Source organism: Eleutherodactylus coqui, chromosome 12 (genome assembly GCF_035609145.1).
Source record: "Eleutherodactylus coqui strain aEleCoq1 chromosome 12, aEleCoq1.hap1, whole genome shotgun sequence".
NCBI lineage: Eukaryota > Metazoa > Chordata > Amphibia > Anura > Eleutherodactylidae > Eleutherodactylus > Eleutherodactylus coqui.
In genome coordinates this window covers 90,662,824-90,680,605 of record NC_089848.1, presented here as the reverse complement: position 1 = coordinate 90,680,605, position 17,782 = coordinate 90,662,824, and the positions used below count along the sequence as shown (strand labels likewise).

The 17,782-nt window shown below is 42.8% G+C and overlaps 1 protein-coding gene across 1 annotated transcript in view; it reads left to right on the top strand.

The window, feature by feature from the left end:
- ITGA8 (integrin subunit alpha 8) overlaps positions 1-17,782 on the top strand; it is a 193,297-nt gene that overhangs the window by 146,117 nt on the left and 29,398 nt on the right. Inside the window, exons 23-27 of the mRNA XM_066585336.1 lie at positions 4,172-4,252; positions 8,054-8,159; positions 9,296-9,454; positions 12,471-12,608; positions 14,067-14,180. Of these exons, the coding sequence (XP_066441433.1) occupies positions 4,172-4,252; positions 8,054-8,159; positions 9,296-9,454; positions 12,471-12,608; positions 14,067-14,180 (598 nt within the window). The remainder of the gene's footprint in view (positions 1-4,171; positions 4,253-8,053; positions 8,160-9,295; positions 9,455-12,470; positions 12,609-14,066; positions 14,181-17,782) is intronic.

Below are 17,782 nucleotides of genomic sequence, written 5' to 3'. Positions count from 1 at the left end.
TATCTTTTAATTTTGCATTTCGCTGGGGTCAATAGAGCAAATAGATCTCTACTATGTGGTCACTAATGTGACTGTCACTAATAGAAAATTGTTTAAGTACAGTCAGTGTGATTTATAGATAGGGGGTTTGGCTATAGGAAGAAAGGAGCTTGAGGCATAGCAGGACTTGAGGCAGCGGCTTAAAACCAGAACTCTCCTGGTGGGCCCCAAGCAGTTGGAAGCTATGATCTTTCTAGACATTAGAGATGAGCGAGCGTACTCGCTAAGGCAAACTACTCGAGCGAGTAGTGCCTTATGTGAGTACCTGCCCTCTCGTCTCAAAAGATTCGGGTGCTGGCGGGGAGGAACGGGGGGGGGGGGGGGAGATCTCTCTCTCACTCTCTCCACCTTGCTCCCCCCTGCTTACTCCCGCAACTCACCGCTCTCCCCCGCCGGCACCCGAATCTTTTGAGACGAGCGGGCAGGTACTCGCATAAGGCACTACTCACTTACATGCAGCACTATTCTTCCTGTCAAAATGATGGCAGAACCCAACAGACCCCATTACAAGCCAGTGGGACCCATTTGCCACTGTTGGTGTCCATCATATGACAAAACTTGACTGGGGTGTGAACTGAGCCTTACAAGTACGTCATCACATTTTAATCCTGATAATCCAAAATGTTTGATAATCTAGCACCTATCAAATCACACAGATGGCAGATTAACGAGATTGCATTGTAGTATCAGGTTTATTTATTCATTCTGTCAGTCAAATATTTTCCACTGCAAGTTGATAATGTCCTTTGTGTTCCCATCTACGGCGTTCTCCTAAACCGCGATCCTAGAGATTACTAACTTGTTATTACAAAACACAAGTGAAGTCCAGGAAAATGTCAGCAGATCCGTAGCGAATTCAACGGAGCTGTTGACTCTTATAAATAACATTGTGATGGAAATTAGAAGAGAGCAGAAGTTTTCTGACATGGAAGGATAGCGATCGGGTCACATGACCAGTCTGGCAACTTGCTGGCTCCATATACAGTCTATGTAATGAGATGGTCTGAGCCATTCAGTAAGGGATTGATTATCTGGAACTGAATGATCTGAATGTGTTTATTTAAAGATTGCTAATTTATTTATATGAAAGAAAACAAAACTTTTATTTTTGTTCTTGGCTCAAAACTTCCCAATCTTGTGGTTTTTCTCAGCTCGTAAATACAAGTTTGTCAGTGGCTCCGAGTGAGGAACGCAGAAAGTGCACGGAGTATTACATCCACTTCTCAATATCGCTTTACAGTTGAAGTCTTCGTATAATAGTCATTGATGTCAGATTGTCATGCTTTATACTCCTGCCACACCCAAAGCTGCAAATGTTCTTCCACATTAGACTACTCTATACTCAATGGCCACTTTATTAGAGATGATGACCCTTTCCTGATTGGAGCTTCCCTGTATGGAAATTTGACCCTGGAGTGCAGCATAACATCACATGAAGAAGTTTTCCGTGCATCCGTTTTAATGTGAATCTATATTAGAATGGGAAAATCCAGTAATCTTAGGCGCGGAAAAGTCTGACAGTTGTCCCAGCGATGACCAGTCCTTCGCTTTCACACGCCGCGAACAAAGACCCACCACTTGGAATGGCTAATTAGTATAATGAGAGCCAGATGTGTTCTGTTTACCAGGGGAATTTTTCACACATCTCCTTGGGTATTGCATGTGCATTTAAAGGAGATGTCCCGCGCCGAAACGGGTTTTTTTTTTTTAAACCCCCCCCCCGTTCGGCGCGAGACAACCCCGATGCAGGGGTTAAAAAACCCACCCGCACAGCGCTTACCTGAATCCCGGCGGTCCGGCGTCTTCATACTCACCTGCTGAAGATGGCCGCCGGGATCCTCTGTCTTCGTGGACCGCAGCTCTTCTGTGCGGTCCACTGCCGATTCCAGCCTCCTGATTGGCTGGAATCGGCACGTGACGGGGCGGAGCTACACGGAGCCGCTCTCTGGCACGAGCGGCTCCATAGAAGACTACAGAAGACCCGGACTGCGCAAGCGCGGCTAATTTGGCCATCGGAGGCCGAAAATTAGTCGGCACCATGGAGACGAGGACGCTAGCAACGGAGCAGGTAAGTATAAAACTTTTTATAACTTCTGTATGGCTCATAATTAATGCACAATGTATATTACAAAGTGCATTATTATGGCCATACAGAAGTGTATAACCCCACTTGCTGCCTCGGGACATCTCCTTTAAGCAACTCCCATTGACTTCTATGGGATCCTTTGGTGTGCAAATGAACAAAAAAGTAGAGCATGCTGCATTTTTAGATTTTTTTTTTTCCCAACCGAAATGCACACACAAAATACAGAAATGTAAATGAAATTTTGTGCGCATTGGGCACGTATATGCCTATGTGAAGGAGCCCACAATAGGCAGTCAGTCATAGATGAACGATTGCCTGTTGACATATTTGATTTTTATGTCTGCACAATGCAAACGGCGAATGATAAGTGAACAAATGATAATTTGTGTTCATTGTTCAGACGCTGAAAGCATTTACGCTGAACTATTATCTTTCACATTCCCATGATCCAGCGAGAATCTGAATTTTAATAATTCTTTAGTGACTTTCAACGAGGCCTGGTCATCAGTGCTAGACCAGCTGGGGCCAGGATTACATACACTGCCAACCTTGTGGGATTTTCTCATACAGAGATGTGGAGAGTATACAGAGAATGGTGGGATCGAGGATCAGGATGCAGTAAAAGGAGACCTTGTGGACGGAAACAACTTGTTGATGAAAGGAGTCAGAGGAGGATGTCAAGAATTGTTCTGACTGACTGGTAGTGCAGAATCAAGGAAATTGCACCCAACTACAGAGCTGGTGTTTGAACATACAGCTCACTATTCCTTGGCATAAATGGGCTTTAACAGCAGATGACCAGCTCCAGCATCATTGTCGTGTTAAAGAAATAGAGTGCAAGGGGTGAAAGAGCACAAAAATTGGATTACGGAGCAAGGGAAAAACATCCCCTGGTCAGATGACTCCAGATTTGTGTTGCACTTGGTTGATGAGAGGGTCAGAGTTAATTAATTCTTCTTGTTAGGTGTCAACAGGTCAGGTTGGTGGAGGTTAAGTAATAGTGTGGGGACCCTGGGTCCTCTGATATCTGTAGATGGACACAACTATGAATTACTGCGGTTCTGAAAGCCAAAAGGATGTCCAATGCGCTACTAGAAGGGAGTCTCTATTAAAGTGGACTCTCACTGTATAATGCTTTTGTCATTAAGTACCCAGTACGGAAATGAGGCCATGTTTTGTCATAGGAGGCGATCACTGGCATGAATTCCTGTTGACTGGTTTACTCCCCCTTGGGAACTCCTTGGAGTGGCCGCTCCTTGACAGTGCATGGCCACATTTGCATATCAGGCGACACACCTAATGATTGCTTGGAAATGGTAAGAGGGACTAGAAAAATGTAAGACTGGTGATGTGGAGTCGGGGAGCCTCTTTTCATACTCACCCGCTGCCCTGTTCTTCCAGTGACCCCGGCAAAGTCAGCATGCATAGTAAGCGTGACTCTTTTCAGAAGGCCGTGCTTTCCCATTCAGCTCTATGGGATTGCTCACGCACGACCTTCTTAAAAACTTGCTGTGCGTGCGTGCTGACTTTGCTGGGAAATACCGCAGGAATGGAGCACAGGGGGAGTATGAAAAGGGGCTCCCTGACTCCACGTCATCTAAGTATAAGCACCATAACTTAGGCTTATGGTGCTCATAGTTAATAATATAGTTCCCTTTAAGGTTAAGAACAGGCTGGTTTACAATATCTTAACTTTTATGCTGGATTATATATCAGTGCTTGAACTCGTGTTTCTTCGGCAGTCCCATTGAAATGAATAGAGAGATGGTGCATATGTGCAGCCAATGCTAACTTTATTGCAGGACAACCCTTATCCTAATTCTCAGGATCAGCCGGGGTCCCAGTGGTTGGACCCACCACCAATCAGCAAGTTATCTCCTATTCTGTGGATAGGTGATGACTTATTTTCATGAGACGACCCTATTAAGAGTCATTATATCATAATCTTAACATGTACGACCAGCTAGACCATCAAGACACAGTAAACAGCCTTCGTCTCTGTTCCTTTATTCAGCTTTGTTCAACTTTTTACTTTTTCTTTTTCAGTTCTAACAAGGACAATCCCAACAGTAACTATGTCAGTCTAGAAATTCTGATCACTGCTGAGGCCCAGGTGGAGATCAGAGGGTGAGTATTTGGGGGTATTTTATAGGTTTTTGACTATTTTCAAATATCTTTTGAAACCTATTAATGACGCCATGATAATTCGGCGGGTTGCCCTGCACTTACATCAGTGAACCACATTGGTACTGCCACCCTGGGTTGCTGGTCTGCATGGTGAACTACATATATCAGAATGGTCTGGCACCCTGTATCCACTATGTGTGGGAGTGTACACCAAGCATCCACCCCCCTCTATATCAAGAGGCAGTGTGAGTGGCTGTCTCATCGGTGTCCTGCACAGGTGTAATTCGCTCCCTCATTTGGTAGTCAGCTACCTGCATGGTGAGAGGAGGATGCATCTATAGGCACTCCTCACTCAGTAAGTAATGGCTGTTTTCTGTGATTGTTTTTAATTTTTTTATATTTTCCCTTCTCTGAACCTCCACATGGATCATCCAGTTAGTGGGAGCAGGGCTATTTTTTACTCAACGTTGCCAAACCTTTTGACAGTGTTGAGTGGAATTATTTGTGGGCTGTTCTTCATAGAATGGGTTTTGGTGAGAATTTTTTGGCATGGGTTAAACTGCTCTATTCAATGCCAGGGGCAAGAGTGAGGGTAAAGGGTCATATTTTTGGGACGGATCGGGTTGTAGAGGGGAATAAGGCAGGGATGCCTTTGCAATCGGGCCGTAGCTGGTTTGATAAGGCAATCATCTGATATTGTTGGATTGCATTGTGGAAAAATTGAAGAACATATCTCACTATATCCAGATCATCTGTTGTTGTATACAGGAAATGTGAGTAGATCAGTGAGCCCTATTATGTTAATTTTTGATAGATTTGGTAAGATGTTGAGGGGTTTTCTATGAATTGGGGGTAATCTGTAATTCTTTCCTTAGATCCCTTGCCGGTGGACTATTAATTGGAATATACGCAACTACAAATAGCGAAGGAATTCAAATATTTGGGAGTTGTGGTATCTTCTAAGCCTCAAGACTATATTTCTGTCAATCTGTTTCTATTGATACGAAAGTTTGTTCGAGGCCTGGAATCGTCTCCCATTGCCGATAATTGGCAGGGAAAATCTTATTAAAATGGTTTTGATGCCACAACTCCTTATATAGTTCATATATATCAGTGTTAGGAATGTTTTCATGGCACACCCTGGGTTCTCTGATCTCTATGAATAGACGCCACAATGAATTGCTGAATTTCCAAAAGCCCAAGGCGGTCCAATGGACTACTAGATAGACGTCTCTAATAAAGTGGTATGCATAGGAGCTGTAAACATCACAAAACAATAGGACATTTTCAATTGAGACTATTTTCAAAATTGCGTCATTTTCCATTCTAGATGCATTGGACCAGTAAATACATTTGTTATGAAGACGGACCTACCCTTGTACTCAATGGGTGTATGATCCTTAGTATACTAACAACCCAGTCTATATCTATTTTATCACTAGTGCAAATGTAGAAAGACTTCATAGAAAGACCAATAAAAGAGCAAATCCTTAAAACTTTAAGTTAATAAGGGTTATAGTGCCAATAGTGATCATATCGGTCCGGGGAATTGCCGTCTCCGTCTTATTTGATAGCATATCCAGGCTGCTGGAAAATGCGGTGTCTGCTTTTTTAACTTTCTCAGTGCACAGCCAGAGCCTTGGACTTTGCTGACCTCCAGTAACTTGTAGTAAATCCAGACAGCATGGGCTGACATCACTTACAGTAAAATGAAACAGGTTCTTTATTCCCTGGAGGAGGATAAAATTGGAAACGTCTTCAAGTAGAAAGGAAAGACCAATGGAGAAATTAATGCTCCTTAAAAGAATACAATAGTTGGCTACAAGGACTCGTATTACTTCTCGAACATCTTCATAAAATACGGTCGCTCTTTACATCATGACTTCCATTGCGAACTCGTAAAATCTCTGGTCCTAGTTACCATCTTATGCTGTATTGTAAAGACATTACAGTCAAGGATGTAAGCCTATATACCATATCCTAGTAATGGTTAGATATACTCTGCCCTACCAAAAGCAATTAGACATCTGAGCAAGAATCCAAAGTAGTACTTAGTTACATATGTTAAAACTTAGTGTGGCCTCTTTTGGTCCTAATAGCATTGGATACTTTCCGTGACATACTTTCTACTAACTTCTGATACACTTCAGCTGGTATTTCCCTCCAATCATCCTGCAAACATCTGTCAAGTTTACTCAAAGAAGATACATTGGCCCATCTATAATGTTGCAAAGAGCATCGTCATTGGACAGTTGAGCAATGAAAGAACGTTTTATGGAATGACGAATCGCACTACTCCATCTTCAAATCAGATAGATGTACCTGGGTGTGGAGGATGCCTGGCAGAAATCCCATTAGGGTCTGCGAATGTTTTACATGGCACAGTCTTGGTCCGTTGGTTGTAGTGGCAAGAACCATGAACACGGACATGTACCATGACATTCTAGACAATAATGTGCTGTTGACAATGTGGTAATACTCTGGAAATGGTCAGCCATACTTCCTACAAGACAACAATGTTTTAGGTTGGTTTGAGGATATGGATGTTCCACGATCGGACCGGCTGCACAGAGTCCCGATCTGACCCCTACTGAACATCTTTGGGGCAAACTGGAATATTGGGTCAGGAAAATATGAACAACGTCCATCTTCTTTGAGAGAATGTGCCAAATGTTTGCAGGATGAATGGAGGGAAATACAAGCTGAAGTATATCAGACGTTAGTAGAAAGTATGTCATGGAGAGTATCTGACATTCATCTTCCCATTTGCGTATTTCCCAGAGGAGCGCATGGATGGTCTTATAAGTCTCCTCACACCTTCTAGGTGCTCTCCCTAAGGGGAAGCCATACCCTTCCCAATTTAAATTAAATGGTGTGACCCATTGAAAAAAAACGTACGTATTATACGTCATAATTAATAGGAGCAGTTACAAGGAGCTGGTTTCTACATTTTGCACTGATGAGGACTAACAACCTGGTACATATTAAGATGAAACTAAAGGGTTTTTCTATTTTATGTGAATGTAATATATATGTTTTAATAGAGGCATTCTCACCTCTCTAAATCGCCCCCCCCTGGGCCACTACAGGAGCAGTGGTAGATGAAGGCTTCAGCCTTGAATGGCAGGTGACTGTTGAAGCTTGTGATTGGGGAACTCTTGCCATTTAAAGGGGTTGTCCCGCGATAGCAAGTGGGGTTATACACTTCTGTATGGCCATATTAATGCACTTTGTAATATACATCGTGCATTAAATATGGGCCATACAGAAGTTATTCACTTACCCCCTCCGTTGCTGGCGTCCCCGTCTCCATGGCGCCGACCAAAGCTGCCTTCTCCCTGGATTAGACGCGCTTGTGCTTTCTGTCCGGCTCCAGCGTGCTCGCGCCGCACAGGTCTTCTGCGCATGCACATAAGACCTCTGCGGCACGAGCACTCCGGAGCCGGACAGAAGAGGGCTGACTGCACAAGCGCGTCTAATCCAGGGAGAAGAAGGCTTCGGTCAGCGCCATGGAGACGGGGACGCCAGCAACGGAGGGGGTAAGTGTATAACTTCTGTATGGCTCATATTTAATGCACGATGTATATTACAAAGTGCATTAATATGGCCATACAGAAGTGTATACCCCCACTTGCTATCGCGGGACAACCCCTTTAAGTGAGATACACAATAAGATATGAATGTGAGAACATAGATAAGTGGCAATAAGTAAGATTGTTAGATTGGTTTCTGTTTTATGATAGGCAGCCCTAAAACAAGTTTCTTGCACCTTATATTAATTTATATTTATCATTCTTGCAGAGTTTCTCATCCCTCTCAAATCGTCCTACCCATTCCAAACTGGCAACCTAAGGAAAAACCTACTGAAGAAATGGAAATCGGACCCTTAGTTCAACACATTTACGAGGTATAACTCAGCTTAACAAGCAGCAGTAAACTTAAGGGTGTGTTCTCTTTTGCTTCAACACATCTAAAATAATTTTTGTGTATACAGCTTCCTATGCAGTGTTTCCATGGCAACAGACTACAAACAAACCCTATGTAGTCTGATTTTGCAGTCCTGTTTTACACATCTTCTGGCTCTTCTTCCTCCTTAGGGCCCATTTGCAGGGCTGTATAGTCAGGCCATGTGCTCTTTGTGTATTCCACAGACAGCCCACGGCCTATGAGCTATTCATATGGCCAACATTTCTACACCAATGGACCTGTGTGAAAAAAATTGCTGCATGTCCTTTTCTTGTCCGTTTTCATGGCCAAGAATAGAACATGCAATGTGTGGATCTGTATATATCAAACAGCCCATGGACTCCCAGGTTTCTCAGGAACAACTTGCATACAGATATCTGAATGCAGTCTAACTTAAAGACAGTATAAGGGCGCCCACCCACTGGCGTTTGCGATTTTCGTGCGTGAAAAACGCAGCATTTTCCGCGCGTTTTTGACGCGTTTTCCACGCATTTTTTGCGGCATTTTCGCGGCTTTTTCGCGCCTTTTCCGTTAATTTCCATTGACATTCATGGGTGCATTAAGAGAAAAATAAGGACACATATGCAACTGACAGTTCCTATGTTAAAAATTGCAACGGAGCGAAAAAAAAAACGCCAGTGGACAGGAGCACATTCTATACTAATTGCTCTTGAGAAAAAACGCAAAACGCAAAGGAAAAAAATCGCCAGTGGGTGGGCGCCCTAAGACTGTAACAGGATCAGACTGCACACAGGATCTAACCATGGAGACACATTGGTCCGCATAGGAGCTGCATACACAAATCTGTAGAATAGACTTTTTTTGAAAATTGGGGCTATACAAAAATGATTGCAAATGTTGGTCTCAAATATGACACCAAGTACAATTGCTAGTGTCTGACCAGTCTCAAAGATAAAGGATTCATAGCCCCTTTTTTTCATTGAAGAGGTGATGGTCGCTCAGTCACAGTCCTCCTCCGTAGAAGTCAATGGGATCTACTACTACAGCCCTGGAAAATTTACAATGTAGACTACAGAAATAAATTATAATGAATGTATTTTCTTCCATTTTTTTAAGCTGCATAATATTGGGCCAAGTGCGGTTGGTGAGACACAACTTACTGTGGAATGGCCTATACAGCATGGAAAGAAGTTCCTCCTTTATATATTTCACATTGAGACAGAAGGACCCTTACAGTGCCGCCCAAGCAGCGCAATTAACTCTTTAAAAATTAAGGTATGTTTTATACAGATATATTAATTACATGTAGAATTTAAAGCACACCTGCACTTTTAGGTGATTTTTTTTATTAAGCTGCCATGTGTGTACATGAGGGACAATGCTATATCTAGACATTACATGGCTTATATTCTGAATTTATGACTTATCTTTCCCTCTGTAGCTTCTATGCCCAATTCTCAGTCTCTTCTGAACTAGAGGGTATAGATTGCTGCTATTATGTCTACATACACTGCACACATAGGAGAGCAGGATCTCTTCTTCTAACCCCCTGTGGCACACAATCTTTAGTAAAAGCATCATAGAGGAGGACGTTCTACAGTAATACTGAGCAGTGTTGATGTGATTCCAGTAGTTGTGAGACAGTAAACACTGAAAATTAGCTGCAGAAGCACATGTGTAAGTTTCTCTACTTCTCTCTCGCTATGCAGGAGCTTTCTCCTTCTTCCTCTCCTCTGCTCTCCATAGACTTTTATGGCCAGTATGACACAACAAGCCCCACCTCACTTCCTGTAATCTATCCTGGTGTCTGTTACTAGAGACAGACTTAATTTGACAACAGGCGATGGACAGCAAATTAGAAGGAAGAGCGACCCCCAGTGGCCAGGACTTTAGAGCGATTTTTCAAATGAGTTGTCCTAAGAAGACAACCCCTTTTTAAAACAAAGCCAACACAGATGATTGTTTTGGCCTGACTCCCGGAAGCTGCTTCTGGCAGCACATTGCTCCTGCAGCGGCCACTCCAGGGGAAATGTGGTATTACATGATGCCCATTGAAATACATGGTAGACTTTATAATACATAGCCAGATAAGTCCTCCAGAACTAAATCAGCTCCTTCTAAGGGTGCTTTCACCTGTCTAACATGCAGATTTTGATGCTCATTTTCAAAGAGTGAAATCAACATCAATCCCTGGAAAATATCAAATTCTGGATTTGTCTGTGCAGATTTTTCCAGCACCTGTGAAAGCACCCTCGTTCTACCATATGAATATGTATGATCACCCCCTCGAAACAAAGCATTTCTAAGAGTCAGTAATTTCCCATAGAGAAGGGCGTTCACCCTAATTTCTCTACATGAATTAAGATGAAAACGTGAGCAGCTTCCTCATATGGTAACTTCCCCACATGGTCTTACTTGTCCTGTCTTTCATACATAAGGCATCCCATTAGCTATACGGCTTTGCCACCAGTGGTATTTATGAGACAATATCCGATTTTTCTGCCCCATATGGTCTGCACATGTGTGGGGCTTCCGTCTAATCCTATCTGAGGGTAATTCCTTCACTGTTTGCAGTTCTGGGTTAATTTTCTTCATACCTTTCATCTTTTATTGAAGTCTAATTGAACGGTCCCAGAGAATGAGTGTTCTTTCCTTCCAGAACATAAGAAGGGATTGTTTACAGGATATAACGCAGATTTACTAACATTTAATAAGTCCAATTAAAAAGGAAAGGAATTGGAAATACTAGAACGGCATGTTATAATATGTTTGTTTATACGTGTAGGACGGCATATTTAATACATTGAGGAACTGAAGTAGGGAAGTCTGGTTGTCAGCCACATAAGGGACAGGATATGAGTCCAAGGAATACAAGTCCAGGATAGTCAGTTCTGGTTTTACATCTTAGAAACTTGGGGACTCAAAATGCCTGATTGCCTTAGAGTCTTACCAGCGTGGCTTCCTCTAGGCACATGCACAGTTGGATTATAGTATGGTCATCTGAGACTTCTTCTTTGGAGTCTCTACCACTTGGAAGCCTTCACCATCCTACCGATACTATGGCCTAAATGTAAGACATTGTGCCAGCTCATTTAAAGTAATGTTACCATCACTGTGCTAAGGTATGTTCACAGCGGCAGAATGCTTCCCACAATGGTAAAGTATGAAAAGGTGTTTAAAGTGCACGCAGAGGTTGGATGTGGCCTGAAGTGGTTCTTGGTCTGACCAAAATGAGGAGCTAGAAGTGTTAATAGAAGGCATCCTGCTCATTTATGGAAGTGAAGCCCTCTATTACACTTCTGGACCTGACCACCAATGTGGACGTCCGGCACTGGAGGTAGGCCAAAGGTTGCGCTGATTGACGGGGATCCTGAGTGACGGATCTCCGCTGATTAACTGTTCATGGCTTATTTTGAGGACATGTCATCAGTAGTCTGGAATACCCTCTAATAGTATTACTTTTGGAAGTATTTTTCGTCTACTAATCTGCATTTCTGCTTTACTGAAGATATAGTCTCCCTATGAATCTTCTCCCTCAGGCTCCAATCATTGCATTGGGGACATAACACACACACTGGTTGCCCATCCACTATGGAATACAATTTAAACTCATCACTGTCATCCATAAAGCTCTCCACAGAGCTGCTCTGCCCTGTATGTCCACCCTACCCTACCCATGCTCTCCATTCTTTTAATGATCTCTGATTTAACTCCTCCTTAATCTGAAACCTCCACTCCTATCTCCAAGACGTCTCATGAGCTGCACCACTTCTCTGGAATACGCAACCCCTGACGATCAGGTTAATTTCCAAAGTTTTAAGCCTGCGTCTTTAGGGAGGCCTGTCACATTCCCTATTCCAACTCTTCTCTTTTTACCCCTCCTCTACATACTCCCTCAGAACTCAACCTTCTTCATCCCACTGCCTCCCCCATGGCCCCTAATGCACTTCTTACCTGTATATTCATAGGTACTGGCTGGTGACCGGCTCATATAGCTATATATATACTACCTTATTTATATGAAAGATGGCTCCATTGTACAGAACAAGCACTTTTACCTTTTGTGTTACCCTTATTTGCTCATAGATGGTAAGCTCTTACAATCAGGCCTTCACTCCTATTGTTCAAATGGTTTATTAGTTTAATACTGTATGTAATGTCTTGTTTTGCCCATGTTCCCTCTGATTGTATAGATCTGTTGAATATGTTGGCACTATATAAATTAAAATTATTATTATTCCCTTTGAGGTTTCTAGTGTATGTATTAATGTCCTACTACTTTTCTCTTTAGCCAAGTGAACCAGAAGACACTCCAGAATTAGCTGCTTTCCTACGTAATTCCAGTGTCTCCCATGCAGTGAGTCGGAGGGACATAGCGGTGGCTGAGCCCCTGAGGCTTAACCCCATCCCAACTCCAACTAAACTACTGGTAAAAACATATCATATTATATCATTATGTTGTAAATAAAGACGGTTGTACACATAAGAATGCTCTTTTAGCTGACAACTATGTCCCCCAGTCTCCCTATAAGCATACAGACTCTAGTGGACATTCAATATGGCTTTGATTCCAGTTTCTAGCATAAAAAGAAAGTCGCAAAATTTGGGGGTAAGGCTTGCTTGGGTGCGCTGGGGATCCAACTGGTAGGGCCTCCAAGGATCATGAGAATGGTGGTCCTCTAGTGCCCCTTGTGAATGGAGCAGTGGTGCACATGCCATGGTGATAAAATCGCTGTATAGCCATGTGACCTTGCCCCCACATTGACGTCAGTGGGAACAGGATGCAAGTCACGGGTTGCTTCGAGTACGAGTCCTTGGTAACAAGAAATTCACCAAAGGTGGAATTTTTGTGACCTGTGGTCACAGCAACCTGCAACTCACACTGTGACCCTACTGGCCTCAATGTTTGTGCAAAGTCGTAGGTATACAAAGTAATTTTGGTTGCACAACCCCTGTCATGGCCGAAAGTCAACATGTAGCCCTAGCCTCAGTATCTACCTGTCTTGGAGAAAATAGCATTTGACCGTTTTCCTCTTGTCATTTCCTGATGTCCAAAGAGGAACTCTTTTACCTAGCTCGGCTAAATCAGCCTACAGCCATCAAATGGGGTTTTCATTTTCATTCTGTGTATTATCACAGGAACAAATATGACAACGATTCTATCTCAGTTTATAAGAACTTTGTAAGATACACATTTTTTTCACGTCGTTAATTAGAAAAACATTATTTGCTCCAGGTCATTGGCTTGTTTTCTCGTCTGGAATGATGTTTTCTTACGATTTTTATGTGATTGTTTTTGGAAGATTTTGTAATTATTTGCTGGCTCGGTCCATAAATCTGTTGTAGATAACAAGAAGAATTTTGTAACTTACCAAAAAAGAACAGAAGTGCAGATTTTGTATGGACGGTTGTCTTCTATGAAATCAGATAAAATGTTTGTCTCATCATTTACACTGAAGCTGACCTAGCATCAGTTGATCACCATGTGTGGCTTCAGAAGTTCCAGAAATATCAGTGGTCATTGACCACCGGAAGATGTTATCTTATTGGCACCACAGTCTTATTTGGCTTCCAAGTGTGTCAAGTGGGCGACAACAACTGCTCGTTGTCGTATGCTCATACCAAGTTCTCCAGAGTGGTAACAACTCTTTTCAGCGGCTCTCTGGCTCACTAAGGGGGTCCCAAAGATGGGACCCTCTGTATGACATGCATATGCCCTATTAGGAGTCTTGTGACAGCGTCTTGGTAATGTTGAACCTTCTTCATTTTATCTTCACATGGTTAACAATTATCTTTCCTTGTATGGGGTTATTCTCAAAATAATGGCTCTACAGGACTAATAACTAGAAAAGCTGCAGTTATTATATATCTATGCTTCTTATTGCAGAATTGCTCCAATGTGGAATGCTTAAAAATCTTCTGCACGGTAAAGCAATTAAGAGGAGCTGAGCGCGCCGTGATAAAGATACGGGCCCGGTTATGGGCGGAAACATTCCTTCAGGTAACTATGGAGCACATAGTGATATCATGGATTTACAGCTTTACTGCATTTCGTGTTATTTTTTATGATGGTCATCTTTACCCCTAGCCGAACTCTTCTCAAGAAGTTAGGGGTGGAGTCATGCCTACTATGGAATTATGGGGGCATTTTAGAGAAGGTAATGATAGGTTAGATAAGTAAATTGGTCATAGTGTATGTATGTGTGTGTGTGAACCCTGTACAGGATGTAAGTGATGATCACAGGGCTGCAGCTTATCCACAACTTTAATGTGTGAACTAATGTCTGCCACATTGAACTATCACTGCATTAGGAATAGCTGGTGTGTGGCATTCTATTATCAGTAACACAAGACTACATGATGGCTGCATCACGATCTGCTCACAGATAATGTGCTGACCTCTCTTTTGCGCAAAAGAAGGCAACATTTGGCAGTCATGGGTAAACATGGTGATTTAAGTGACTTTGACAACTAGATTGTTGGTGGCTGGGGGTGTTGTGTTAGTATTTCTTCTTATTCCCAATCATTGTTTTAAAGACTTGTTTAAAGAGTCGTACATTGATTTAAAGGAACGCTGCCATCCAATAGGTGGCACTGCAGAGATATTGTTTCATCTTTTTTATTTGCATGTATTACCCAGAGAAGCATGCATGGCCTTATAAGGCTCCTCACTCACCTCCTAGGTGTCTCCACACCCCTTCTGGGTGCTCTCCTTGGGGAGAGATGATGCCCTTTCCAAACCCACTCATCTCCTAGATGTTTCCACACCCCTTCTGGGTGCTCTGCTTGAGGAGAGATGATGCCTCTACCGACCCACTCACCTCCTAGGTGTCTCTACACCCCTTCAAGGTGCTCTCCTTAAGAGAGAGATGACAACCCTTCCAACCCATGTCACAGGCCTCTCACCAGCCAAGCCAGAAACCTACTGCACACTGATGAGGAGGCAAACACCCCGAATCAGCTCTCTGTGTATGGATTTTGGCTTGGTTTCCTATTCCCAATCATTGTTTTAAAGACCTGTTTAAAGAGTCATACATTGATTTGAATGACTGCTGCCATCCAATAGGTGGCGCTGCAGAGGTATTGCTTCATCTTCCTTATTTGAATAAATTACCCAGAGGAGCGTGCATGGCCATATAAGTCTCCTCACTCACTTCTTAGGTGTCTTCTCACATCCCTTCTGGGTGCTCTCCTAGGGAAGAGACGATGCCCCCCTGTCCCCCTTCCCGACCCACTCACCCCCATATTTCATGTATTTCTGAAATATTCACACTCGTTGGCTGTTCCTGAACTACGGTATCAAGAATGGACCAAGACTGGTTGAATCATGGACAGATATCCAACAGAAGATCACACTGTGTCAGGCTACATATTGTTGATCCTAGAGGCGAGCTTCAGGTGCCATGTCTTGTTTCTCAGCAACGATGTGCCACAGTGGAGCATCTGACCCAGCAGTACAACACTTGGGTAATTTGACAAATTTTTACAATGATCATTCGTACCAGGCATCAACTGGTATTCAGTAGCTGAAGACTGATAAGAGTTCTCCTGGTGACCCCATGTAATTGCCAACAATGTCTCGCATAAGCACAGGAAAGAAATGAGTGGACATTGGACACATGACAGAAGGTCGTTTGGAGAAGCAAGTTCCATTTCCTGCTGAACCATATGGATGGCTGGGTCTGCATCTGTCATAATAAGCATGAAGCCGTATCATTTGGGTTTACCATTGGTATGCAATAGGCCGGTGGTGGCAGTGTCATTGTTTGGGGAACGTTTTCCTGGCATGGCCTAGGGCTATTGGTCATCATGCCACAATCCTTGAACGCCGAACGCTATCTGCTAGCTGACTACAGGGCCATTTTTCAACAGGACAATGCTCCATGTCGTCGAGCTCGGATTACTAGCAGGTGGTTGGAGGTGAATTTTCCATACTGCCTTGGTCCCAAACTCATAGGATTGTAACCCTATTGAATATGTTTGGGATATGCTGGAAAATGTGCACCGACTGAGCTGCTGCAACGGGTTGAGTATTGAGCATGTTCACCACCTTGTGGAATCTGTTGCCAGATGTCTAAAGCCGTGATTGCCCAAAAAAGAGGACCAACCCCTTATTGAGTAGGTGTTCCTAATGCAGTGATCGTTCAGTCTAATTATACAATACATTATATACAATTATAGTGAACAATATGATATACATTATGCCTGTTATACGTATAGAATTTTTTTTATTTGTATAGCACCAACATATTCCACAAAGCTTTGAAAATTTGAGAAAACATGCAAAAAATAACTAATGACATGCAGTATTAAACTGATGCAAGGCTTGAACGATGGGGGTGAGGGCAGTGATCGCAAGAGCTCTGAGACTATAAGGAAGTACACACATAGCATACTATACTAAGCATACATACATAAAGCTGTGCGAGTGGATCACCAGCTGTGTTTGTGAATAAGCAGATAAGAGATGCAGTGGGTTATAAGGGGATACAGTGAAAAGGGGTTTGGGTTCCCAAGGGGGAACGTAGAGGCAGGGTAGTTGAAGAAGGGTTTAAATTAGGTAATATGATTGGCCTCCCTAAAAAGATGTTTTTTTAGTGCATGCTTGTTCCAGAGAACTGGTGCAGCTCGAGAAAAAACCTTGAAGGCGGGAGGTCCAGATTAGAGAGGAATTTAGTCTAAGGTCATTAGCAGAGCAAAGAGAAGGGGTACAATGATAGATATAGAAGTTCGCTGCATGTTCACTGCTTAGAAGTAAAAATAGACAACCTCAAATTAAACTTCATCAGAACTATATACCCCAATGGTGCACATCCAGGGGGGTGGCTATAGGGGTTGCAAACATAGCAGTAACAGCCAGGTCCTTATACCTGTGGTGGCCCAAATGGCACATAGCAGGTGGGGCTCTGGTACAAACATTACATTGACATCCTCTGGGTACTTTCTAAATCTCTTGTGCGAGTTTTCCAGTTCTGTCCATTGGCCGATCTCCTGCTTGCACTTGCGATACAATACAATGGATATCCCCTATTCCTATACTAGACATCAGCGAGTTATTTTTGGAGCAGCAATAAGTACAATGACATAATGAGTGTTTGTGTTGTCCGGCGGCCAGGACCAGCTGCTTTTGGATAAGTATCAAAGTGAAGATTATTAATAAGATGATTCATCTTTGGATTACAAATGAAACCGGACCTAGCAGTAAATGTTTATTGTACCGTGCACTTACAATAGCAGCAATGATAGCATTTTACAGTATAGTATCTGCCTAGTTTGCACTTTTTTTTTCCATTTTGAGAAAGATTGAGTTTTTTTTCTATGTAATTCAGCTGCAATAATTTAAATGTTGATGATTTACGATTAGACATTCAGACCTTTTTTGAAGGCTACTGCTATTGTTACTGACACTAGATATAACTTATTGCATTTTTTTCCCCACAGTCGTCAGTGACTGAAAATTAAATATAAACTTTACCTGTCTCTGCAGCCTCACATGGGCTTCAACAAAATGGTGCTTGTCTTCAGCACTTGCAGCGCTACAACTATCCCCCACTCCCTGCTGCTGGCAGGAAAGCTGGTTTTCTGATTGGCTCTCCCGGCCAC